General features: G+C 35.0%; 1 protein-coding gene across 3 annotated transcripts; it reads right to left on the bottom strand.

Moving 5' to 3' along the window:
* Positions 1-989: 989 nt before the first annotated feature.
* LOC114388212 (inorganic pyrophosphatase TTM2-like) lies at positions 990-20,257 on the bottom strand. Of its 3 annotated transcripts, XM_028348587.1 has the most exons (13): positions 20,135-20,257; positions 19,950-20,054; positions 18,180-18,533; positions 16,944-17,058; positions 16,132-16,327; positions 15,931-16,044; positions 15,636-15,809; positions 12,718-12,912; positions 12,008-12,130; positions 11,819-11,940; positions 11,172-11,295; positions 10,772-11,044; positions 990-1,671 (listed from the first exon to the last, which is right to left on the bottom strand). In XM_028348587.1, exons 3-13 carry the CDS (start codon positions 18,514-18,516, stop codon positions 1,450-1,452), a joined length of 1,995 nt encoding a protein of 664 aa, XP_028204388.1. In that variant the 5' UTR covers positions 18,517-18,533; positions 19,950-20,054; positions 20,135-20,257; the 3' UTR covers positions 990-1,449. The 3 variants fall into 3 exon arrangements, with proteins under 3 accessions (XP_028204388.1, XP_028204379.1, XP_028204396.1); XM_028348578.1 differs by having other exon boundaries at positions 19,950-20,250; XM_028348595.1 differs by lacking the exons at positions 19,950-20,054; positions 20,135-20,257 and adding an exon at positions 18,904-19,928.
* Positions 20,258-21,508: the final 1,251 nt, after the last annotated feature.

The raw sequence follows: 21,508 nt of genomic DNA, 5'->3' as shown, positions 1-21,508 counted from the left end.
AGACATCATAAACCCTAATCCAAAAAGGAGACCAAGATAGGTCCACCTCCTCCAGGGTTTCCTCAGGTTTTATCTCTCTCAACACAACCAACCTCCTATCAAGTTTTCAAGGCCCCCTTCATAATCCCCTCCCTCTCACCCCCTTTTAGAAACTTGGAAGTAAATAGGTTCTTCCCCACATCTCTAACATCAACCTCCCCCCCCCCCCCTTTTTCACCTTTCACGCGTACGCTATTGTCATTTTGAGAGCTTTTGTATCGAAACCATCATGGTAGCCACCTTCCTCACTAACCAAGACTCCCCATTCCCCTCCCTCTCTCCTTGGCATTCTTCCTCAAGGAAGGAAATAGTGATGTTGTCCTCTTCCTCATAAGTAATCAATCACTTACCCCAATTCATAAGGAGAAAAGACAAAAGTTTAAGCCGCGAAAGAACCTCTTTTAGGGAGAAAAAAAACCTTACTGATACCGATAAGAAAAAATTCTAACAGAACAAGATATAAGGACAAACATGATTTTTTTTATAGCAATGTTGAATAATGAGTTGAACTTACAAATAAAAATTAAAATAAAGACATCATAAGTTTTTTATGTCTACAAAATAAGAGGCTTAAAAATATCCTTTAAAAATTTGTCTTGATTTGATTTTAGTGCTTTAAAGATTTTTTTTAAAGCACTAAAATCAAATAAAGACATTTTTAAAGGACATTTTTAAACCTTGTATTTCATAGACAATTTTAATCCCACCACACCTGAATTTTCCTAAACACTAGCGTTCTAATATACTGAACTAAGAAAAATACTGAATCCTAATTTACACAACATGCCATTCTGTTTTCATTATAAAAAAATAGAGTGAATGGAGTATACTGTAAAATTACTCCAAATAAATCATACGCAACTAAGTGTAAAAGAATGAATATAATATATATAATGCTAGCGAAGAGGCATTTGCACAAGAAAATGAAGGAACTCAAGAAAGCAACAGGGTAACAGGCACCATTCACTCGGTAACAGCATGATTTGTTTCATTTGTAACAATTTGCTTGTAACACCATGGTACATTGTCAGTATTTGCCGCATTTTCTACCTCAGTTATGTTGTCATAGTTGTGGCTAAATTGACCTCACTATTACCAACTTATTTAAAGATTAAAAATGTTGAAAGAAAGGTGTATGGAATACCACCTAATCAAGATTCTAAACCAAAGACTCTACTTTGTAGTGTTGAAAATGGCATAAAATTGTGATAACAAAGCAATAAGCCCACGAAGTGACAAAATTTCAAGTGGGCATCATCCTCTCACCGACCCTCAAATGATCCTAAAAAGACTGTCTCCTGAATCTATCTTCAACTGTTAATGCCTCAACACCTTTCTTACTAGAAGGGTTGTCACAGTGAAGAAAAATATCTTTGAACCTAAACCACTGACTATACCTAGAGGAATGAATCACTTTTTGTTCAACAAAACCTTCATCAAGAAGATCCCCAAACAACCAACTGCCGCCACCACCATAACACGAGCTCCCACGGAATCCGATGACATGTCAATGCTTTTCCTGCTGTTGGTTCTTGTTGGGTGAGACTTCTCCCCCAAGCTCCCCCTGAGAAGATTATTGAGATTGTCCAATTGATGCATGATCTGACGCTGACTGCGTCCAATGCTTGATATCTGATGACACACAGTAATCAAGTATATCAATAAGAGCTAATGCAACATTCATCAGAGTCATACATGCACACCTTGGTGATTCAGTTTGTTTATATGCATTTGCAGCATTGTATTGGCTTATGCTAAGAGCCCAGAACTTTTACACAATAAAAGCAAAGAACAAATTCTATTCAACAAAAAATAGAAAACTTTGGAACTTTAAAAGAAAAAAAATTGCACCCCAGTTAATTCAAAACCATTACTGGATAATTTCCAAAAACTTCTATTGGTTGCTACCGTTTTTCTCCATTTAATAATTTAGCCATAAACACAGGAGCTAGACCAAAAAAACTATACACCAAGAACGAAAAACTTATGATAGTTTACTTTCATAAGTCAAACCAATGGCTCTAGAGCTAGACCACTAACATCTTGTATCAATAAAAAGAACATCGGGTAGAATACCAGAATCTACACAATAGCAAGAAACAAGTGCAGAACTATTTTTTTGTAAATCATGACTTCCATTACCCACCACCCTGCAACTTTCAAGGGATCCCATATTTTAGTAATCATTTTTCCTTTTTTTTCACTCCCCCATCTTTAATCTATTATAAGTTCCTATCATTAGGATAAGGCAATAAGCACAGAACAACAAAATTATGAATTTAACTACACGAGAGAAACTGAACTTGTTTTTAGTAATAAAATATAAAAAGGAAAGAAGTAAAGAAAGACATAAAAGAGAAAGAGTAGAAAAGATGTGTAGTTTGGATAGAAAAAAATAGAAGTAAAAAAAGAATTCTTTTCTCTTCTTTGGAAGAGTAAAAAAGAGGAAAGAAATAAACAAATTATATGAAAAAATATATATATGTTAATTAAAAAAATCACTCCATTATATTTTTCTTGACATAGAAATATAAATTATTTAATGGCTTCTTTCCCTATTTCTTTTCTCAAACAGATAAGCATCAAAACACATCGACACCCCTCCCTCAAGCTAGTTGTCACGGTGGTTGAGCCAAGCCACTTGAGTACTCTAACAAGCATCCCACACTACTCAACTTGGGACTTAGGGATCCCATAATACCCAAGTCCCTACCATAGCACCGTATCTGAGAGTCAGTGTCTCAGCAAATGACACTCTACGATACTTGACTCGGTCTTTCAATTCAGCCTATTTGTATACTAATTAATAAGCACCCACTTGGGAAACTCTCCCTTAAAAGCTAGTTGTCAAGGGGGTTGACCCAAACCAATTAAGTACTCCACCAAGCATATCCCATATTACTTGATGTGGGACATAGACACCTCATAATACCCAAGCCCTTATCACAACAAACGAACAAAATTTGATACTTCTATCCTATCTACCTACACTTTATTGCCTTCCACTCCATTTCTACTCAGATGAACAAAGAGTCAATGTTCATAAGAATTATTCAATTAGTATCCGTTGGTAAGTCACATTAATATTTAATGGCAGTCACCTCTATCTCGCCTTAATTGCAGTATCAAAAGGGTGTGTTTAATCCCACATTGACTAGAGATAAGGCCTAGTAGTGCTTATAAAGCTTAGGCAACCATCACCTTACTGGTTGGTTTTGTGAGATTTAGTTAAACCTTAAGCTCAAATTCTAAGATAGTACCAAATCTATTCTAGATCAGTTATTAGGCCACCTACATTGTCACCCTCCAGGCACATAGCCATGATCATGAGGTGTGTTTGAAAATTGCCTTAATTGCGATCACCCTCATGGTCTTGTCCAGGCTTAATTGTGTCCTCTTTTAAGATGCTTTAATTGCAGCATTGAAGGGGCGGGTGTGTTCAGTCCCACACTGACTAAGATAAGGTTTAAATACTGCTTATAAAGCTTGGGCAATCTTCACTGACAAACCAATTTTGAGGTTGAGATAGCCCCAAAGTCCAAAATCTAAAAGATCTAAGAAATAGCACTCATCTATTCTTAGCTTAGAAAATAATACTCACATACTCTATATACTGCCACTCTGCATGAAGGAAGTATTGCATAAGAAACCAATTTCACACAAGGATTTCTATCCTGTCTCGCTTCCTTTGTATTTCTCTTTTTCTCTCCCTCTAAACTCAATATGATATCAACAAGTTGCAATCTTACACGACCTATCACGTCCAGTTCCACTACCATGGTAATAAAATATAGAATCCTTTACGTTTCCAAAATCCAACATTACATTTTTGCCTATTCATCTAAGTTTAGTGGATCCCGTATTACATTTGCCTATTTTTTAAAAGGGTTTATTTATAACAAGCTTAAAACTTGGTACAATTTATCTTGAGGGTTAGTGTTAGAATATCCACATGTATCGCATGTTAAATGCATCTAGTGTTCTGCATAGAGGATGTACTACATAAGAAACCAATTTCTATTGGGAATGATTTTGGGATGCACTATAACTATGATAAACCTCTACAGGTTTATTATAGAAGAAAGAAAGGGTCCAATATAGGATATGTTAAACAAGTGGCCTTAATAACTTAAGAGGGAGATGAATTAAGTTTAATAAATTTTTCCTAACAAATTTTAATTATCTCTTTAAAAGGAATATGCAGACTTAATAGAAAAGAAATAAAGAACAATTTAATTGATACTTCTTTAAAATATGCAAAGTAAAATTAAAATGCAATAAATTAAAGGAGTTTTGAGAAGAGATAATTACAAACTTAGTTTTATACTAGTTTGGCCACGCCCTATGTCTACGTCCAGTCCTCAAGTAACCCACTTGAGATTTTCACTAACTTGTAAATCCTTTTACAATTTCTGAATCACCTAGAGATACTCTTCCCTTGTGTTCAAAGAACTTTACTAATCAAGAGACCTATTATCTCTTGATTAACAATTGATTACTTTGAAGTACAGAAGAATGTTTCTCTCTCTTTTAGAGAAGAATGATACAAGTTGAAGAACTTATAAGAATCCTTGATAATTTTGCAAGTGTTTGACCAAAGGTTTTCTTGTGAGAGGATAGGACAATGAATGTTCTGAAAAAATTCTAAAGAATTTTTAGTACAAGTCACATATTTATAGGCCTTTGGTGACCTTTCAAAAAACTTGTGAAGAGTAGTGACTTTTCAGAGTTATTTTCAAAATTTCTTCACTGGTAATCGATTATAGATGTGTGATAATCGATTACACGGTTAATTTTGAGGAGTTATGACTCTTCAGTTTGAATTTCAAAAATTTTCTTGACTGGTAATCGATTACACAATTAAAATTTCAAATTCAAACTTTCTAAAAGTTGTTTTAAAACAGTTTTGCTTTTGGTAATCGATTACACATTTAAAATTCAAATTTCAAATCTTTTATGAAAGCTGTTTAAAACCATTCTTGCTTCTGGTAATTGATTACAGCCTCTGGTAATCGATTACCAGAGAGAAAATATATTTTTCCAAAACTGAAATATTTACTAAAAGTTTTGTAAGATATTTGAAAGTTTATCTTTTAAGGCCAAACCTTTACAACCTCTTTAAGAGATTCTTTTAACATGTAAAGGACTATTTGTAAATTGTTTCTCTTCATTTCTTGATCTTGACTTGAATCAATGTTTGAATAGCTTTCATCTTTTTGGCATCATCAAAAGCTTCATACAGCATATATGCATCTACAGGATATAAAGGGGCAAACACTTGTAATTGACTAACTGATTAGGAGTTTGTTATATTTGTAATTAATTTGTTAGTTAGCTTTTGATAGGAATTTGTTACAGTTTGTTAGGAAGTTTGTTTTCCTTTATATAGTCCTTTTGTTGTAGATGAGGCGATCTGTTTTGGAAAATCTTTGTAACTAGGAGTTCAAGTGAGAAAATAAGAATGCTCCTTTTGGGGGTAAACTTGTTTACCTTGATTCTATTGTGTTCTTGGTTCTTTGTTCTATTTAGAGGAAGTTTCAGTATTCTCTTCTGTGAGAGAGTTTTCTTTATCAGGATTCTAATCTCAGAAGGAGATTCCTAACAAATTGGTCTGACCTACCGGATACAACATCATCACAATGGAGAATCGGGTTGGAGCGTTGAAGAAGGTAGTTGATGTACATGGGGAGAAGTTGACAGAGATGAAGACAGATATAGATTTCATCAAAGATTTGTTGTTACAAATGAACAAGAAAACACCTTCAGTAGTGGGAGACCATTCTGTGAACAAGAATGAAAAGCCTTGGGAAGAAGAGGAAAAGAGTGGCGAAACTGAGAAGATAAGGATGTGCCCCTTCATTCTTGAGTCATGAAAGTAGAATTACCCACTTTTGAAGGTCACGATCCTTTGGGGTGGCTGGCTAGAGCTGAAAAATTCTTTGAGGTGCAGCAAGTTAAAACCTCGGAGAGGTTAAGGCTAGCATTCTTTAGTATGGAGGGAAATGTAGTACACTAGTTTTAGTATTGGCGTCTAAAATCCAAGAATCCATCTTGGAAAGAATTTGCAGATGCTTTGATAAGAAGGTTTGGAGGAAACGGGAGAGGAACAGTATATGAAAGATTGGCTTCTCTAAGACAAATCGGAGGAGTCGAGAAGTATGTTCAAGAATTTGAGCTTCTGGTTGCTCAAGCCAAACCTAGTGCGGAGGACCAAATATTGGGGTATTTCTTGGCTGGTCTGCGCCAAGATATTAGAAGTCTGGTTCGCCCACATGATCCTAGGGACCTCACACGAGCCATGGAAGTAGCATGTGACGTTGAAGAAGCAATGAAATAGATGCAGAGCTATTGGAACACACAGGGACGAGGGGCAAGTTCAGGTGTAGGTTTTAGGTACCAAGTTGGCGGTGGAGTTATACCTCGTGCAGGGGCATTTGGAGGTGCAAACAGTGCCTAAGCGTCCAACGGTAGGACTCGGAATTCACAAGGATCCATGTCTTCAGTGGCCAAACCCAAGTTTCTCTAGAACTAGGGGAACTCGAACCATTCCTTATGCTGAATATGTCAAGAGGAGAGATGAAGGAAGGTGTTATCATTACGGAAATACTTTTGGACCAGGTCACCGCTGTCCCAAAAAAACCATGAGGGTGTTAATCTTGGCCGAGCATGAATAGATAGATAGAGATTTCAAGAATGGAAGAGGAGAACGAACATGAGGAAAAGAGAGAGGAAGCTCCTAATGTGGAATGCCAATGGATGGATCTATCAATATGTTCAGCAGGAGGATTGACACAATCTCAAACTATGAAGTTAAAAGGTGAATTGCAGGGACAAGAAGTGTTGACTTTGATAGACGGCAGAGCAAGTCACAATTTTATATCCAGCAAATTGGGACTCAAGCTCGAATCAACCAAACCCTATTATGTAAGATTAGGGGACGGGAATAGAAAATCCACTCAAGGTTGCTGCCAAAACCTGAAGGTGCAGCTGGGGCCATATATGATATAAGGAAATTTCTTTTTGTTTAACTTAGGCAGAGTTGGCTTGATTCTTGGTGTGGCCTGGCTGGCCACTTTGGGGGAAATTAAAGCAAATTGGCAGACCCTAAGCATGTCCTTCATTCATCAAGTACAGAATATGATCATACAAGGAGATCCCAAAGTGTCCAAGGCAATGATTTCTTCCAAGGCACTTAAGAAACTTGACAAGGCAAAAGTAGACATAATGTCTATGCTCTAGGTTGTGGAGAAAAGTAATATAGAAGAGGAAGGGCTGATAGCAAACCAAACCAAACAATTACAAGGGGTATTAACTGAATTTGTAACAATTTTTCATGAACCAAAAGGGTTGCCACCACCTAGAGGGATAGATCACCGAATTCCAATTAAAGCCAGGACAGATCCAATTAATGTAAGGCCTTATCGTTATCCCCACTTGCAGAAAAATGAGATAGAAACCCAGGTAGCTGAGATGCTGGCTTCAGAAATCATTAGATCCAGCAACAGCCCATATTCCAGTCCAGTTATCTTGGTGAAGAAGAAGGATGGAAGTTGGAGATTTTGCGTGGACTATCAGACTCTAAACAAAGCTACAATACCAGACAAATTCCCCATTCCAGTGATAGAGGAACAGTTGGATGAACTAAGTGGAGCTGTGTATTTCTCCAAAATAGATTTAAGGGTTGGATATCACCAAATAAGAATGCACGAGGCAGACATTCCAAAAACAGCTTTTAGAACTCATCAAGGGCATTACGAATCTCTAGTAATGCCATTTGGATTAACAAATGCTCCAGCAACTTTCCAATGTGCTATGAATGCCACCCTTAAGCCTTTTCTTCGAAGGTATGTCTTGGTTTTCTTTGATGATATTTTGGTTTACAACAAAACAAAGGAGGGTCATTTAAAGCACTTGAGACAAGTGTTGGCCAGACTATCAGAACACTCTTTGTTTGCCAATCAGAAGAAGTGTACTTTTGGAAAAACTAAGATAGGATATCTTGGGCATATTATCTCTAAGGATGGGGTATCAATGGATCCCCAAAAGATAGAAGCTGGTTTGCGGTGGCCCTTACCCAAGACTCTTAAAGCTTTGAGAGGGTTTTTGGGACTTACCAGTTACTATAGAAGATTCATTTGCAACTATGGACAAATAGCTCGACCCCTAATTGATTTATTGAAGAAGGAAAATTTCAAGTGGACTAGTGAAAGTACTGAGGCCTTTACCCAATTGCAGCAGGTTGTCACCACAGCTGCTGTACTATCAATGCCAGATTTCTCAAAAAAATTCTCCATAGAATGTGATGCATCAGGAAAGGGAGTAGGGGCTGTGTTAACTCAAGAAAAAAGGCCGATTGCTTATTTCAGCAAGGCTTTGGCAGATTTAACACTCACTAAATCAATTTATGAAAAGGAATTAATGGCCCTAGTTCTAGCAATTCAACACTGGAGGCCTTATCTCTTAGGTCAGAAATTCACTGTGTTTACTAATCAGAAGAGTCTAAGGTACCTCTTGTAGCAAAGAATAACAACTCAAAACCAACAAAACTGGTTGGCAAAATTGTTAGGGTATGAGTTTGAAATTGTGTACAAGGTTGGAGTTTCAAATAGAGTTGTTGATGCGTTATCTAGGAGGGATGAAGATAAGGAACTGCAAGGAATATCAAGGCCCTTTTGGCCTGACATTCCAGAAATTGAAGAAGTTAAGAAGGATCCTGTCTTAGCCAAAATTTTAGAGGACTTAAAAGTAAACCCTAACTCACATCCTCAATATACCTTGGAGCATGACAGACTATACTATAAAGGCAGGTTAGTTTTATCACCAGATTCAACATGGATCCCTAAACTCCTCCAGGAATTCCATACTTCTAGTATAGGTGGGCATTCAGGTATCTACAGAACTTGTAGAAGGATGGCTCAATCTCTTTTTTGTATTGGCATGAAGGGGAAAATCACTAATTTTGTAGCAGCCTACCATGTGTGTCAAAGGAGTAAATATCAGGCTTCCTCCCCAACAGAGTTACTGCAACCTTTACCCATTCCTAAGGCCATATGGGAAGAAATCAGCATGAATTTCATTGTGGGACTTCCTAAATCAAAAGGCTTTGATGTTGTGCCCGTAGTAGTGGATAGGTTGAGTAAATATGGACATCATTTTGATCAAACACCCATATACTGCTAGGTCCATAGCTGAGATTTTTGTTAAAGAAATCATCAGATTACATGGGTGTGCCAATCTCCATTGTTAGTGTCAGGGATCCCACCTTCATGAGTAAGTTTTGGCAGAGGAACTTTTCAGATTACAGAGAACTACTTTGAACATGAGTACAGCCTACCACCCTGAGTCTGATGGACAAACAAAGGTCCTTAACAAAACCTTGGAGACTTATCTAAGGTGTTTTTGTTCCGAGCAGCCAAAATCCTGGGCAGGATTCATACCTTGGGCTGAATACTGGTACAATACCAACCCCCAAGGGGTTGCACGCTGCACACCATTTGAAGTGGTTTATGGGAGGCCACCACCTTCTTTGGCTAGGTTTGTTCCTAGAGAAACACTAGTGGAAGTTGTTGCACAAGATCTCATGGACAGAGATGAGACTTTGAAGCAGCTTAAATTCCATTTACAGAAAGCACAAAATCAGATGGCTCATTATGCAAATGTGCATAGGAAAATCTCTCAAATTCAGCCAAGAGATTGGGTTTATCTCAGAATCAAGCCTCAAACAAATTTCCATGCCTACCAAGATACATCTTAAACTAGCGGTCAAGTATTATGGACCTTATTTGGTATTAAAACAAATGGGAGTTGTAGCCTTCAAATTACAACTTCCAGAGCAGGCTCGGATACACCCAGTATTCCATGTATCCCAACTTCAGAAGGCAAAAGGGCACCATCCATTGAACCTGAACTTCCAACAAAATTGCAAGGCACAACCGGATTTACCAGCCTTTACCCATCAATCTCTCAGGACAAAAGTCCCCTAGGTGCTGGTCCATTGGCAAGGAAAGCTCCTGGAGTAAGCCACTTGGGAAGACACCTTCTCCATCAGAAATCAGTTTCCCGATTTCAACCTTGAGGACAAGGTTGTTTATGGTGAAGGGAGAATTGTTGAGAATGATTTTGGGATGCACTATAACTCTGATAAACCTCTGCAGGTTTATTATAGAACGAAGAAAGGGTCCAATATAGGATATAAAAGGGAAAACACTTGTAATTGACTAACTGATTAGGAGTTTGTTATATTTGTTATTAGTTTGTTAGTTAGCTTTTGATAGGAATCTGTTACAGTTTGTTATTAAGTCTGTTAGGAAGTTTGTTTTCCTTTATATTGTCCTTTTGTTATAGATGAGGGGATTTGTTTTGGAAAATCTTTGTAACTAGGAGTTCCAGTGAGAAAAGGAGAGTGCTCCTTTTGGGGGTAAACTTGTTTACCTTGGTTCTATTGTGTTATTGGTTCTTTGTTCAATTTAGAGGAAGTTTCAGTATTTTTCTCTTCTGTGAGATAGAGTTTTTTTTATTAGGATTTCAGTATTCTAATCTCAGAAGGAGATTCCTAACAATTTCACTTAAGGAACTCCATTCATGTCTCTATTTCTCTCTTCTAAATTCAGCAGTTATAATTGAAAGCATCTAACATTTCCATCTCAAAAATCACACCTCCCAAAGAATCAACTTCGGTCAAAACACTGGAGTATAAAATACTCTGAAAGTGACATATAAGACTCAAGAATACCTCATCCATCAAAGGAGACTCTTTAGCTAACTGCGACGACGAAGAGGAATTTGTCATTTTAGATCCAGTTAGGGAACCATTGCCCAAACTAGTGATGAAGTGAGAGGTGGGAGCAGATCCATTGCATGTCTCAGCTTGAAGTGACATGTTTTGTTGACTTGGAGAACTTTTCTTTATGGTTAACTTGGAATTCAGCTCTTCAATGCGATTTGTAAACTCATCCATTCTATCATTGAGGGCAGAAATTTGGTCCGAAAGCTGATTGATCGCTCCCTACAAAATATTAGGTAAATGAAGACAAAAAGTAGATGGTTATTGGGGAATGGACCAATATAAAAGTGATTATAAGAATTCGGTATCTTTACAGGAATTAACAACCACTACAAGTAACCCAATTTACCTGATTTACTGGCATTGCGGTGGAATCTAAATTTTTTTCACCAAACCTTCCATTGTTGGCACCATATCCAGTAACCTTAGCTAGATTTTTGTCCCTCTGATTGGTATACGACTGTGATATTCCACTGATGAACATAAACAATAGTAATATTATTAGGTAACTGAAAAGAAGTTTTCCAAGTATATAACATGTTTCCCATAGTAAACTACTCTTGCCCTGCTTAGAATTAGATGATCTCACACATTCTCTCTTCAGCAAAATCTACTAAATTTTCTCAACATCACAACGAATACCCGATTAGAATAGAATCGTTAAAACCTGGTCAAAAGATGTAACTAAACATAATTTACTAGATTATCTAAGACAGTACCACTACCAACATCATTCATGCTGGTCAAACAAGAAAATCGATTTTCTTAAAACATAGCACTGAATAGCTTCACTGTTTTACCAATGGGTGGTTCGTGGTTATGATATGTCACCAGCTATTTTCCAATAACATCAAATAAGCCTAGTCCCAATAGGTAGGGTTAGCTATGGATTAATCAACACTATTGAATATTATCAAAATTCATTTTTTTAGTAAAAGCATTTTGAGCAAGGTCTTTCAGTGGTTTCTCATTATGTATTTCGATGGAAATTTTCACCTCCTCAGATGTTTATTTCTCATGGCAACTCTGTCGGCAGAGGCTCTAGATAGTGCTTCTTTAGGGCTTGACACCAAATCCTCATCTAGGCTGAGCTTTGTCTTCAAATCATCTGGTAGGGCCTGTGGAACAGTTAGACAGAAAATGATGACACAGGAAAACATATTAGCTGATGGGAAGCAGTCATACCATAACCTCATTCACAAGCTTTTCAATTTGAATTTGCTCAATGTAGGTACGAGGAATGTAGGAACCTTCTAGACCCAGCTGTTCTCCTATATATTTTAGAACTAAACGATCTCTTCCTTGTACCTGTTTATCAATAGATTCCAAATTTCAAACAAATCAGTGAAACATGTGTTATCAATCAAAAAATCAAAAGAAATATAAAAAAAAAATGAAAGTACAAAATGTTTAACCTGTCACTGTCAAATGATAAACAAAACCTTTTACCAGAAGCAACCCAAGTCAACATGGAAATAAAAGGGTGGTCACATAATAATTTTAACAATTTTAACTTCAAATGTGTATTTTCTTTGGAAGATCTTTCCATAGAATGGTGAAACCACACACAAAAGAAACAAGTTATTTGAGATCTATTATTTCTTAAAGAAGTTATAATCTCTCAAGCTTTAGGTTAAAAGTTTAAAAATGAACAGCTTGTCATAAAACTTATTACCATTAAGTGCAATTGAAACTCAATCAAATATAAATATTTATTGACTCCCATAAATTCTAACAACCAAGCTATTTCAATGAGTGCAATCATGTAGATAAATAAAAGTGCACATCTAAACAAGAAATCTAAAAAACAGAGGAATTTCAAAAAATATATCCCGGTAAAGCATTTAATGGTAGTATTATAGAATTATAGTATTATAGACTAAATCTAGTATTACCTGAACATAATGTCTATTAAGTTGCTCAAGCCAATCTAGTTTCACACAAACCCTATCATCAGAAAAGACATGGCTGTTTCTCTTAAGGATAGTAGCTATTGTGTATCCCAAAGCCATTAGTCCACCAAGAAGGCGCACACTGACCTCAAAAGTAATTCTTGGTGATATGACAAATGGGTTATCTGTCACCCATTCCTGAAAAGTTATAAGACATCAATTAGTTAACACCGTGTAAAAATTCTCCACAAATCAAGTGTGGGGAATTGGTATATATATATAATATGCAAAACACAAAAGATATGAGATCTTAATAGCATATCAAGGCAACAAAATGAGTACTATTCTGGTCCAAAAAGAAATGAAAGAGGAAGTCACTAACCAACAAACTATGAGCCTTTCAAATTCTAAAGTGCAAAAATGAAAGTCTTACACTAAAATTCTACAGAAGTAATTCTACTACAAACTTGTAGCTTAATAAACCCAACATTGGAAAAACAGCAAAATTGAAAATGTTCAAGCATCAAAACAGAATTCCAAACTATGGTCATTCATCAATTGGCGTAGCAGTTCAGAGTGTTTAGGAGGGGCAATAAATGATGATGTGGCAATCTGTTCTGAACACAATAATCTAGTGCACCTTTTTCGAGTGTAATGCAAAGAATTTCAAAGCATAATTCTCTATATACGTGCACTCACTTTCTATAAAATTACTTCACCCTTTCTAGTGAAGATCAAATGTCAATCTCCTCCTCCGCTAAAGTAATAGTCTTTTCAGATGTAAATTAACTTTGTTTTCAACATTCTAACATCATATGCAAGTGAATAAAGATACGTTAGGGAAGAAAAATGACAAATTTTTGAAAGAGCTGATTTCAAACTTCAAAAAGATGTTTAGCTTCATATAGTTCCTTGTGTCATCAGCCCCAGAATTCTTATTTATACCACTCCGGTCAATGTAACCAGAAGTAACATTGAGGATGATATGAGAGCTCCTCACCTACTCTATACTCTTCCACACCCTTCTCTCCCTCCTCTCTATTCAGTGTTCTACTCCCTAACAGACTATAACCAATTCTGTTAGTTATTAACTGTCTAATTACTTTCCAACCCCCTTGAAATATCATCAATTTCAGTTGGGTAGTGTTCAATAGTCATTACTGGTTATTCTTTGGTGACGACCATGGTAGTTAACAGTAGTTGCCAATGCCAGTCAAATGTCAATGCTAACGGTAGCGTCAAATTTGGGATTTATACTGCAAGGTCAAGTCTATGCATCATATGATACAGTGTACCTTTTATATGGTAAACACAATCTTTTAACACCATACTTATGCAGTAAACATTTTCAATTTCAACTGAAAAACTGACATTTATCACACTTAGAAGATTCCTAAATCTCAAATAAATTACTAAATCCTATACAAAAATGCAAGATCTTTTCAATGACTTGAACTTCCACAACCAGCAAGGTTTATTTTAGCTACTTAAATCCTGCTGCACGGATCAAATTTCCATATCGTCTGTAAAACAAAACTCTCCTAGTTACTTGGAGCCAATTACATACAACTGTTCTAATATGCATCATTTTCTACTAACTATGTTTTATAAGCTTATCAAATATCCTTGTCAGGGTTTTTTATGTTAGTAATTATACAAATCACACAATTTGAAATTCATCGTGCAAGTCAAACAACTAAGTTCTCAAACAATACGAATCTGACAATGAATTGGAATATGGCCTTGTTATGCAATTTGATAACCATGTTATGCATCATTATCCATTAAATATCTTTTTCTTATAAACTTCCCTTTTAAATATCCTTACAGTTACAGACATCATTTTGAAAATCAAGTTATTCATGTTGTAGGAGATTTATTATTTTACCAATTTTATTAGGTTGGGCTTGTACTAGTTGTACTCAATGCTATCAATAGCGGATGTAAGCCTCAAAATATGACAAGTCTCAAAAGAATTGATTTTAGGTGCACATCATTGTCCAATAAGTGAAAAAGAATTGGTTTAATAAATAAAAAGCAAGAACAACATGATTCTAAAAAACAGAAAACTAAATTCTGAAATTCTAAAAACCAGAGAACTAAACTCTGAAATTTTGAAGAAAAAAAAACAGAGAAGACCTGAATGCTTGGGCACAGCTTCGGAGGTTCACAAGAGAGAAGACAAGTGAAACCCTAGGTTTTCACTTTCACGAGACTGACGAGAGAGAAAGAGTGAATATGCATGTTGAAATGGTGGTTCAATATGCTTCAAGTACAAACTAACCCATAAAAGGGTTTTTTAAAATGAAACCAAAAAAAAAAACAGAAGAGCAGGGGGTATCTCCGCCACGGCACTGTGGCATAGCGGGCACCATGGCAGATATGGCAGACAACACCATGCAATGGAAAATAACAGATGGTGAATGGTGGAAGGGTCCAAAAAACACCATGTTATAGAATTATGATGGCGCCATAATGATTATTTAATAACATTGGTTGTTCTACCCTTGTACTTGACCTAAATCAATTTTATAAATACATCTTATGGTTTGTGTCCAAACACGGCATAACTTATTCACACTGGGGAAACTCCACCACGGCACCTTGGCATATATGTTAAACAACATCATACAATGCAAAATAATTGATAGTGAATGGTCCAAAAACGCCCCGTTGTAGCGCTATGACGGTGCCATGGTTGTTCTACACTTGTACTTGACCTAAATCAATTGTATAAATAATGTTATGGTTTGTGTCTAAACACAGCATAACAATCTAAATCAAGTAATCAACTATTCAATGTCCTATTTATCTTTCTCCCATATTTTGATTCAACTACATTCTTATAAGTAAATCTGATATCACCTATTGAATGGACAATCAGGTCACACCAAAATATAAAATATATCAAGGAACCAAACCTCAAACATGAGACTGTATTTCCCATCTTTATTTCGCATCCGTAAATATGATTGGCAAGTTTCTGGATCTTCACCGGGTGGTAGAAGATATATGTCATAAGTTTGCTCTGTTGTTTCCTTAAAATCCTCAGCGAGAACAGCTTTAATTTTATCAACTTCTACATTCCTTCCTGACTAGAACAGTTATACAAAGGATTTTTCATTAAGATGTCACACATCAACATCAGAACCAACAGAACTATCCGTTTTTCCTCCTTTCATTTATACAAGTGGATTTAAAATAATGAGTTATTACCTTTAATATGTAAGTAGGACTCTGGAATCCAGTAAATGGATTGAATTTGTTGATGATTTTTATGTGTGCTGTCTGGAGATCTGGCTCGATAAATGCCTTGTACATTGGATACACCTGAAAATGTTTAAACTTAAGCACTTCTGGAAACACATATTTTCCAAATCTGTATAAAAAGACCAAAGGAATTATAAACGTATGAACCGTCTCTGATATTTGATGAATAATTTCTTCAGGTTCTTGACCAGCTCGTTGTATATCACGTATAACTCGTTTTACAAGGTCAAGGTGAACTCCTCCTGTAACAGAGACTCGAAGGTCCAGCAGAGGTCGCAACTTCTCACTCAAGGCATAGATGCCCTCTATAATCACAATTCGAGAACTCGGGACTTCTACTGTCCTGTAAGCAGGGTAAATTTTTAATATGAAATTGAGGGCATAGTAATAAAAAATGGACTTAATGGAGTACTCTGAATCAATTGCAACCAGCTTTGAATTACATTTAATCTTAAAGTTTAGATTTACATTGAAATTGCTGGAAATCAGAAACATCTAACAGAACTTGAAATCTTGAATGCCAATATGAAACAATGGTACAGGGCTACATCCCTACACCTTATTAGGGTTTCAATTAAAGAGTTTTGGAGAATTTGATAAGAAATTAATTTTTGAATTTTTCTATTATTCAATCAACTGACTAAGAAGTGCCATATAGGTAGTATTTATAGAGTTAGAACTAACCTAACTCCCTAATGACTGAGAGTGACAGAGGAAATACGCATCTACAACAGAAAAGTAATACAGAAGCTGGTACAGAATATTCTCATACACACCCATATCTACCGATTGCAAATTATTACCCAAATATAAGATATTTTCTCTTTTTTATCTTTTTAATGTTTACTTTCCTCAAAATAGTGTTCCCTGATCACTGTCCCAAGAGAACAATTTTTCAACTCCTCAAAATATACCAAATTGTGTAGTTACTCAAGAGTCAAGATGACTTAAAATTTAACCTGTATCCTGTACGTGAACTGGACTTGAAATCATATATCGGAACTTGAACTGGCTTTCCTTCCTTTAAATCGTGCAGATTCTGGAGTAATGTGTCATAGTCTGTTAAGCGTGGATCTGCACAAAGGAATAACAGAGTTCACAAGAGATTGGTCATTGGTGTCCTAACTTAAAACTGTTAGCCAGTGTTTAAATTTCATAATAAAACATGAATATAATACCCCATACAGTGTAATAGGCATACATACTATCACCTCCCCCAAATGATTGAATTTCAAATGAAGCCTAAAGAAATTTCAAGGTACACATACCTCACTGAGGCAGAAGACAGGAGGAAAGGTTTAAAACAAAAAATAATAATTTTCATACAAGGTACTGAGATGTCAAGGGGGTCTAGCTCAGTTGGTTTAGCAGGATGCGTGAGTTGTTGTAAACCCCTTGATACTGTCTTCAATTCCCACAGATTAAAAAAAATACAAGGTACTAAGATCAATAACTTGCATTATGTATGCCACATTAACAACACTTCATTTTCTTCCTATTAGGAACTAATGCAAGTATTCAGTCATTTATTTATTTAATTTAGTTATCCACCACTGAGTCTTTTATAAGAATATTTTCCTCTTCCATCCTTAACATTCTTAACACCCACTTAGCGTATGGATTTCTTTTATCCATAGCCTTACCATTCTAAAAGTGGATTTAACATCTCAGTTAAAAGTTCTAACTAATTCAGACCAGACAGTTGACAGTAAAAATACCAAGGTAAGTTCAGTAGAGTACTACAAGATTTACATTGTACCAGTATCATCAGACAGCTAAAAGTGGATTTACATATGGATTTCTTTCATCCATAGCCTTACCATTCTAAAAGTGGATTTAACATCTCAGTTCTAAGTTCTAACAAATTCAGACCAGACAGTTGATGGTAAAAATACCTAGGTAAGTTCAGTAGAGTACTACATGATTCACATTGTACCAGTATCATCATACAGCTAAGTCAAGGGTTAAGAAGTATATACCAAGATATATAAATAAACAAGTATTCATTATTCAGAAGCCAACATTTCATATTTTATTCCCAAATTAACACTTGGAAAGCACAGGAGAGATAAACTATGCCATTCCTACCCTCAGGAGAATTATGTTTAATCATGCTATGCAGCCTGCAGCCTGATAATGCACCATAGTAAGAATGATAAAAGCATCACATAAGAAAAGGCCAGATGATGATTTACCATCAAAATTCCCATCAACAATTCGACTAGCATCATTGTAATTATCCATTGAAATGACTGCAATGCTGGGCATGAAGTTGAGTATCTTTTCAGTAAATACAGTCTTCCCCGCCCCTGAAGGACCTGCCACCCCAACCAATATTATTCCTTCATTCTTTTGGGATAACAATTGGCATGCACGAATCACTATGAAAAAACCCTTCTCAAATGCTAGTTGGTCTTGGATTGGAGCAATCTCATAGCGATCAAAGCCTTTCCTTTTAACCAAGTGAACTTGATCTTTCAAAAGACCAAGACGTCTGTGATGGGAATCAGCATCAGCAGAATCTTTTGCCATTGAACAACTCTTGATTTCTTTTTAAGAGGAAAAAAAGGAAATCATTGTTAGATAATACATAAATAAATAAATGAAAATACATTCATGTTAGACCCATAGATATATCCTCGTATCACTACACAAACATACAATGTTGGATAATAGTTTGTTAATCAAACAATTAATTTTTCAGACATAAATCCAGAAAATAGCCTTAGTATTCTTACTATCTTTTTTCAGTGGATATGTAATTTTGTACACAACTGTAGTTCTCATCCAACTCATCCTACTGGAAAAAGATTGAAGTTATCTAAGTAATGACTAATTATAAACTGTACACCGGTGCCAAAAGGCTCCTCGCTATGCAAAGGTACGGGAGAGAGTCATTGTACTTGTATGTAGTTTTACCCTTGAATATGCAAAGAAGTTGTTTCCGGATTCAAACCCAAGACCAAACGGTCACCGAGGCACAACTTTACCGCTACGCCAGGGAACACCCTCTAATGACTAATTATAGAAATTATAATTTTGTTTCATCGTCTGCAGCCCACAAACTAGTTGCACTCTACTCTCTAGGCAGAACATCAACATTGGAAGAAATTGCAAACGTAAAAGCTTCAAATTAAAAGCACTAACAAGTTGTGTTGTGAAAGATCCCCAATACACAATCATTAAAGCCCTTGCAGGATAAGTCACATTATAGCTAAACAATAAATCTCAATTGTGCTGTAAACCACAGAGGATTTGGCTCCTCTAAACAAGGGAGTGGAGGATGCACAATTGAAAGAAAAGTGCAATTACAACTGTTGAACGAATGGCTGAGATAGTAGTAAAACATATGCACATATGCAATAACTTCACACACTATTTAAAGTACAACTCCCACTTTAAAGAATCCAAACTCAACCAGAAAATATATGTTATGTTAAATGAAAGATCCTACAGGCCCAAAGAGTGAAATTTATATATCATGTTTAAAAATTGCCACAGAAACAGTAGGACTCTATTGAACACAGGCAGGCCAAAAAAGAAAAAAGAAAAACTCTATTGAACGCAGGGATTTTCTCCATTAGATTATCAGAATTCCAACGTCACACACAACAACCACTTCTGTATCCAACCTAAAAATAAATAAAATTGTTCCTCAAAAAATAAAAAATAGAATATAAAACCCTGAACTAACAACTTTATAAAAAACGTGAAAAGGATCACCCAGATAACAAAATTAATAGAAGGAGATAAGAAGAAGAAAAAAAGCCAGAGCCCACAAACAGAAACCAACAGAGGTTGTTTGAAAACAAAGCAAAACCCAGAAAAGGCCTTCAAAAACTGAGTTCTTGCAAGCACTCTGGATCCAAAATTTTCAAGCTTTGGCACAAAAACAAGAATACCCAGAAGAGAATGCGCATCAAAATTGATCCAATGTGCACACTTGTGATGATCAGAGCACTCACCGAGGCTCCCTAAACGAGAAGTTACAGTGAGTTCAGCAACAACAAGAAGAACAACAACAACCACAACCACAATCCAGAAGAGAACCCATCGTTTCAAGGTCGGTTCTGCAATATGCACATATATATCAAATATATCAATATTAATTAATTAATTAATATTAATATTATTTCTTTCTGGATGTTACCCTTCTCCCCGAAATCAATGGAATGTGATTTTTCTCCATTCCGGGATATTTGGGGATGGGGGATTAATTTGATATGTAGAGAATCTGCAAACGGTCCAAGAGAGAACAAAAATCATATAGAGAGAGAGAAAGAAGTTCTTCGTAAGAAAGAATAGTGAAAAATAGAAAAATAAAATAATAAATGAATACTATATTAAAGAAAATAGCTATTTTAGGTAAAAGAAAAAAAAGAATAGCATATAATCTTAACTGTAAAACAATTTTATATTATTACACGAATCACTTAATATGACAAACATATAAAATGTTCTTATAATATTTTTTCATCATAATAATATATAATAACTAATTATTATTATATTTATTATTATATAATTTAATATTTATGTTTAATATATATTTTTATTAAATTTGTTTATAATCATCTATAATTTTTGTATTTAATTATGGAAAATAAGAGTTTCATTTGATAATTTAATAATAATACCCAAAGATTAATTTAAAATAATAAATAATTATATAATATTTATAGTTTCATCTTTATAATAAACTTATTTTGAAGTATAAAAATATTAAGTGACCCACTAATTAAACTTATGATCTATTGATCTATATTTTAATCAAGTCAATGATCGAATCAGTTTTTATAATTTTAGTATAAAGTAAGTTGATATTTTTGTACAAATATATTGTTATACAAAGAGAAACACATGCTAAGAAAAATAATATAAAATATTTTTATACATCATAACTTATCATAACTTATCATATATAACAAATTTAACTTTTATAATAATTACATTAAAAATTATATCAACAATTATTTGAGATTAAATAATAGTTTACAAATTTTACAACCCTTAAACTCTTATAAAATGTATGACAATTTTTTTACTTTTATAATAAAATTATCTTAAAAATTATATCAAGAATATTTTATAATTAATTAACACTATAAACTTATTACCATTAATATATTATTATTAAATTCTAAATTTATTAATTTTATAATAGTTAACCTAAAAATCATGCCAATAATGATTTTTAAATTGGTTGACGTGTAAAAATTTCTCAATAATATATGCATCCCCGTTAAACTCATTTTTATAATTGCATTAATATTAAAATGGGGTCTCCGTTTTCCTCTATAAATTCACAGGTGAAGTTTCTGCATCATCACTTGGGTTCTAGCACTTTTATTTATATTAAAAGTTATCAAGTGAAGGGATGGATGGTATGGTTTACTTTTTATATATATACTTGATAAATTGGAAATGTGGATTTAGCCAAATTTGTTTCCTCCTAGGTTGTTTGTCAATTTTGAGATATATTTTGTTTTCGGGTGGGGGAACATTCGAAATAGTCACACTTGCA

This window comes from Glycine soja, chromosome 2 (assembly GCF_004193775.1).
Source record: "Glycine soja cultivar W05 chromosome 2, ASM419377v2, whole genome shotgun sequence".
In the NCBI taxonomy this organism is placed as follows: domain Eukaryota; kingdom Viridiplantae; phylum Streptophyta; class Magnoliopsida; order Fabales; family Fabaceae; genus Glycine; species Glycine soja.
Note: the sequence above shows the minus strand (reverse complement) of the source record. Positions and strands in the feature narration are given on the sequence as shown.

Excerpts from the sequence above, each read along its gene's own strand:
- LOC114388212 (XM_028348587.1), bottom strand. The coding sequence starts at position 18,516 with ATGGCAAAAGATTCTGCTGATGCTGATTCCCATCACAGACGTCTTGGT. Across the intron at positions 12,913-15,635 it reads AATACAGTCTCATGTTTGAG|GAATGGGTGACAGATAACCC; the intron begins GTTTGGTTCCTT and ends ATAACTTTTCAG. Across the intron at positions 11,296-11,818 it reads AGAAATAAACATCTGAGGAG|TGGAATATCACAGTCGTATA; the intron begins GTGAAAATTTCC and ends TATGTTCATCAG.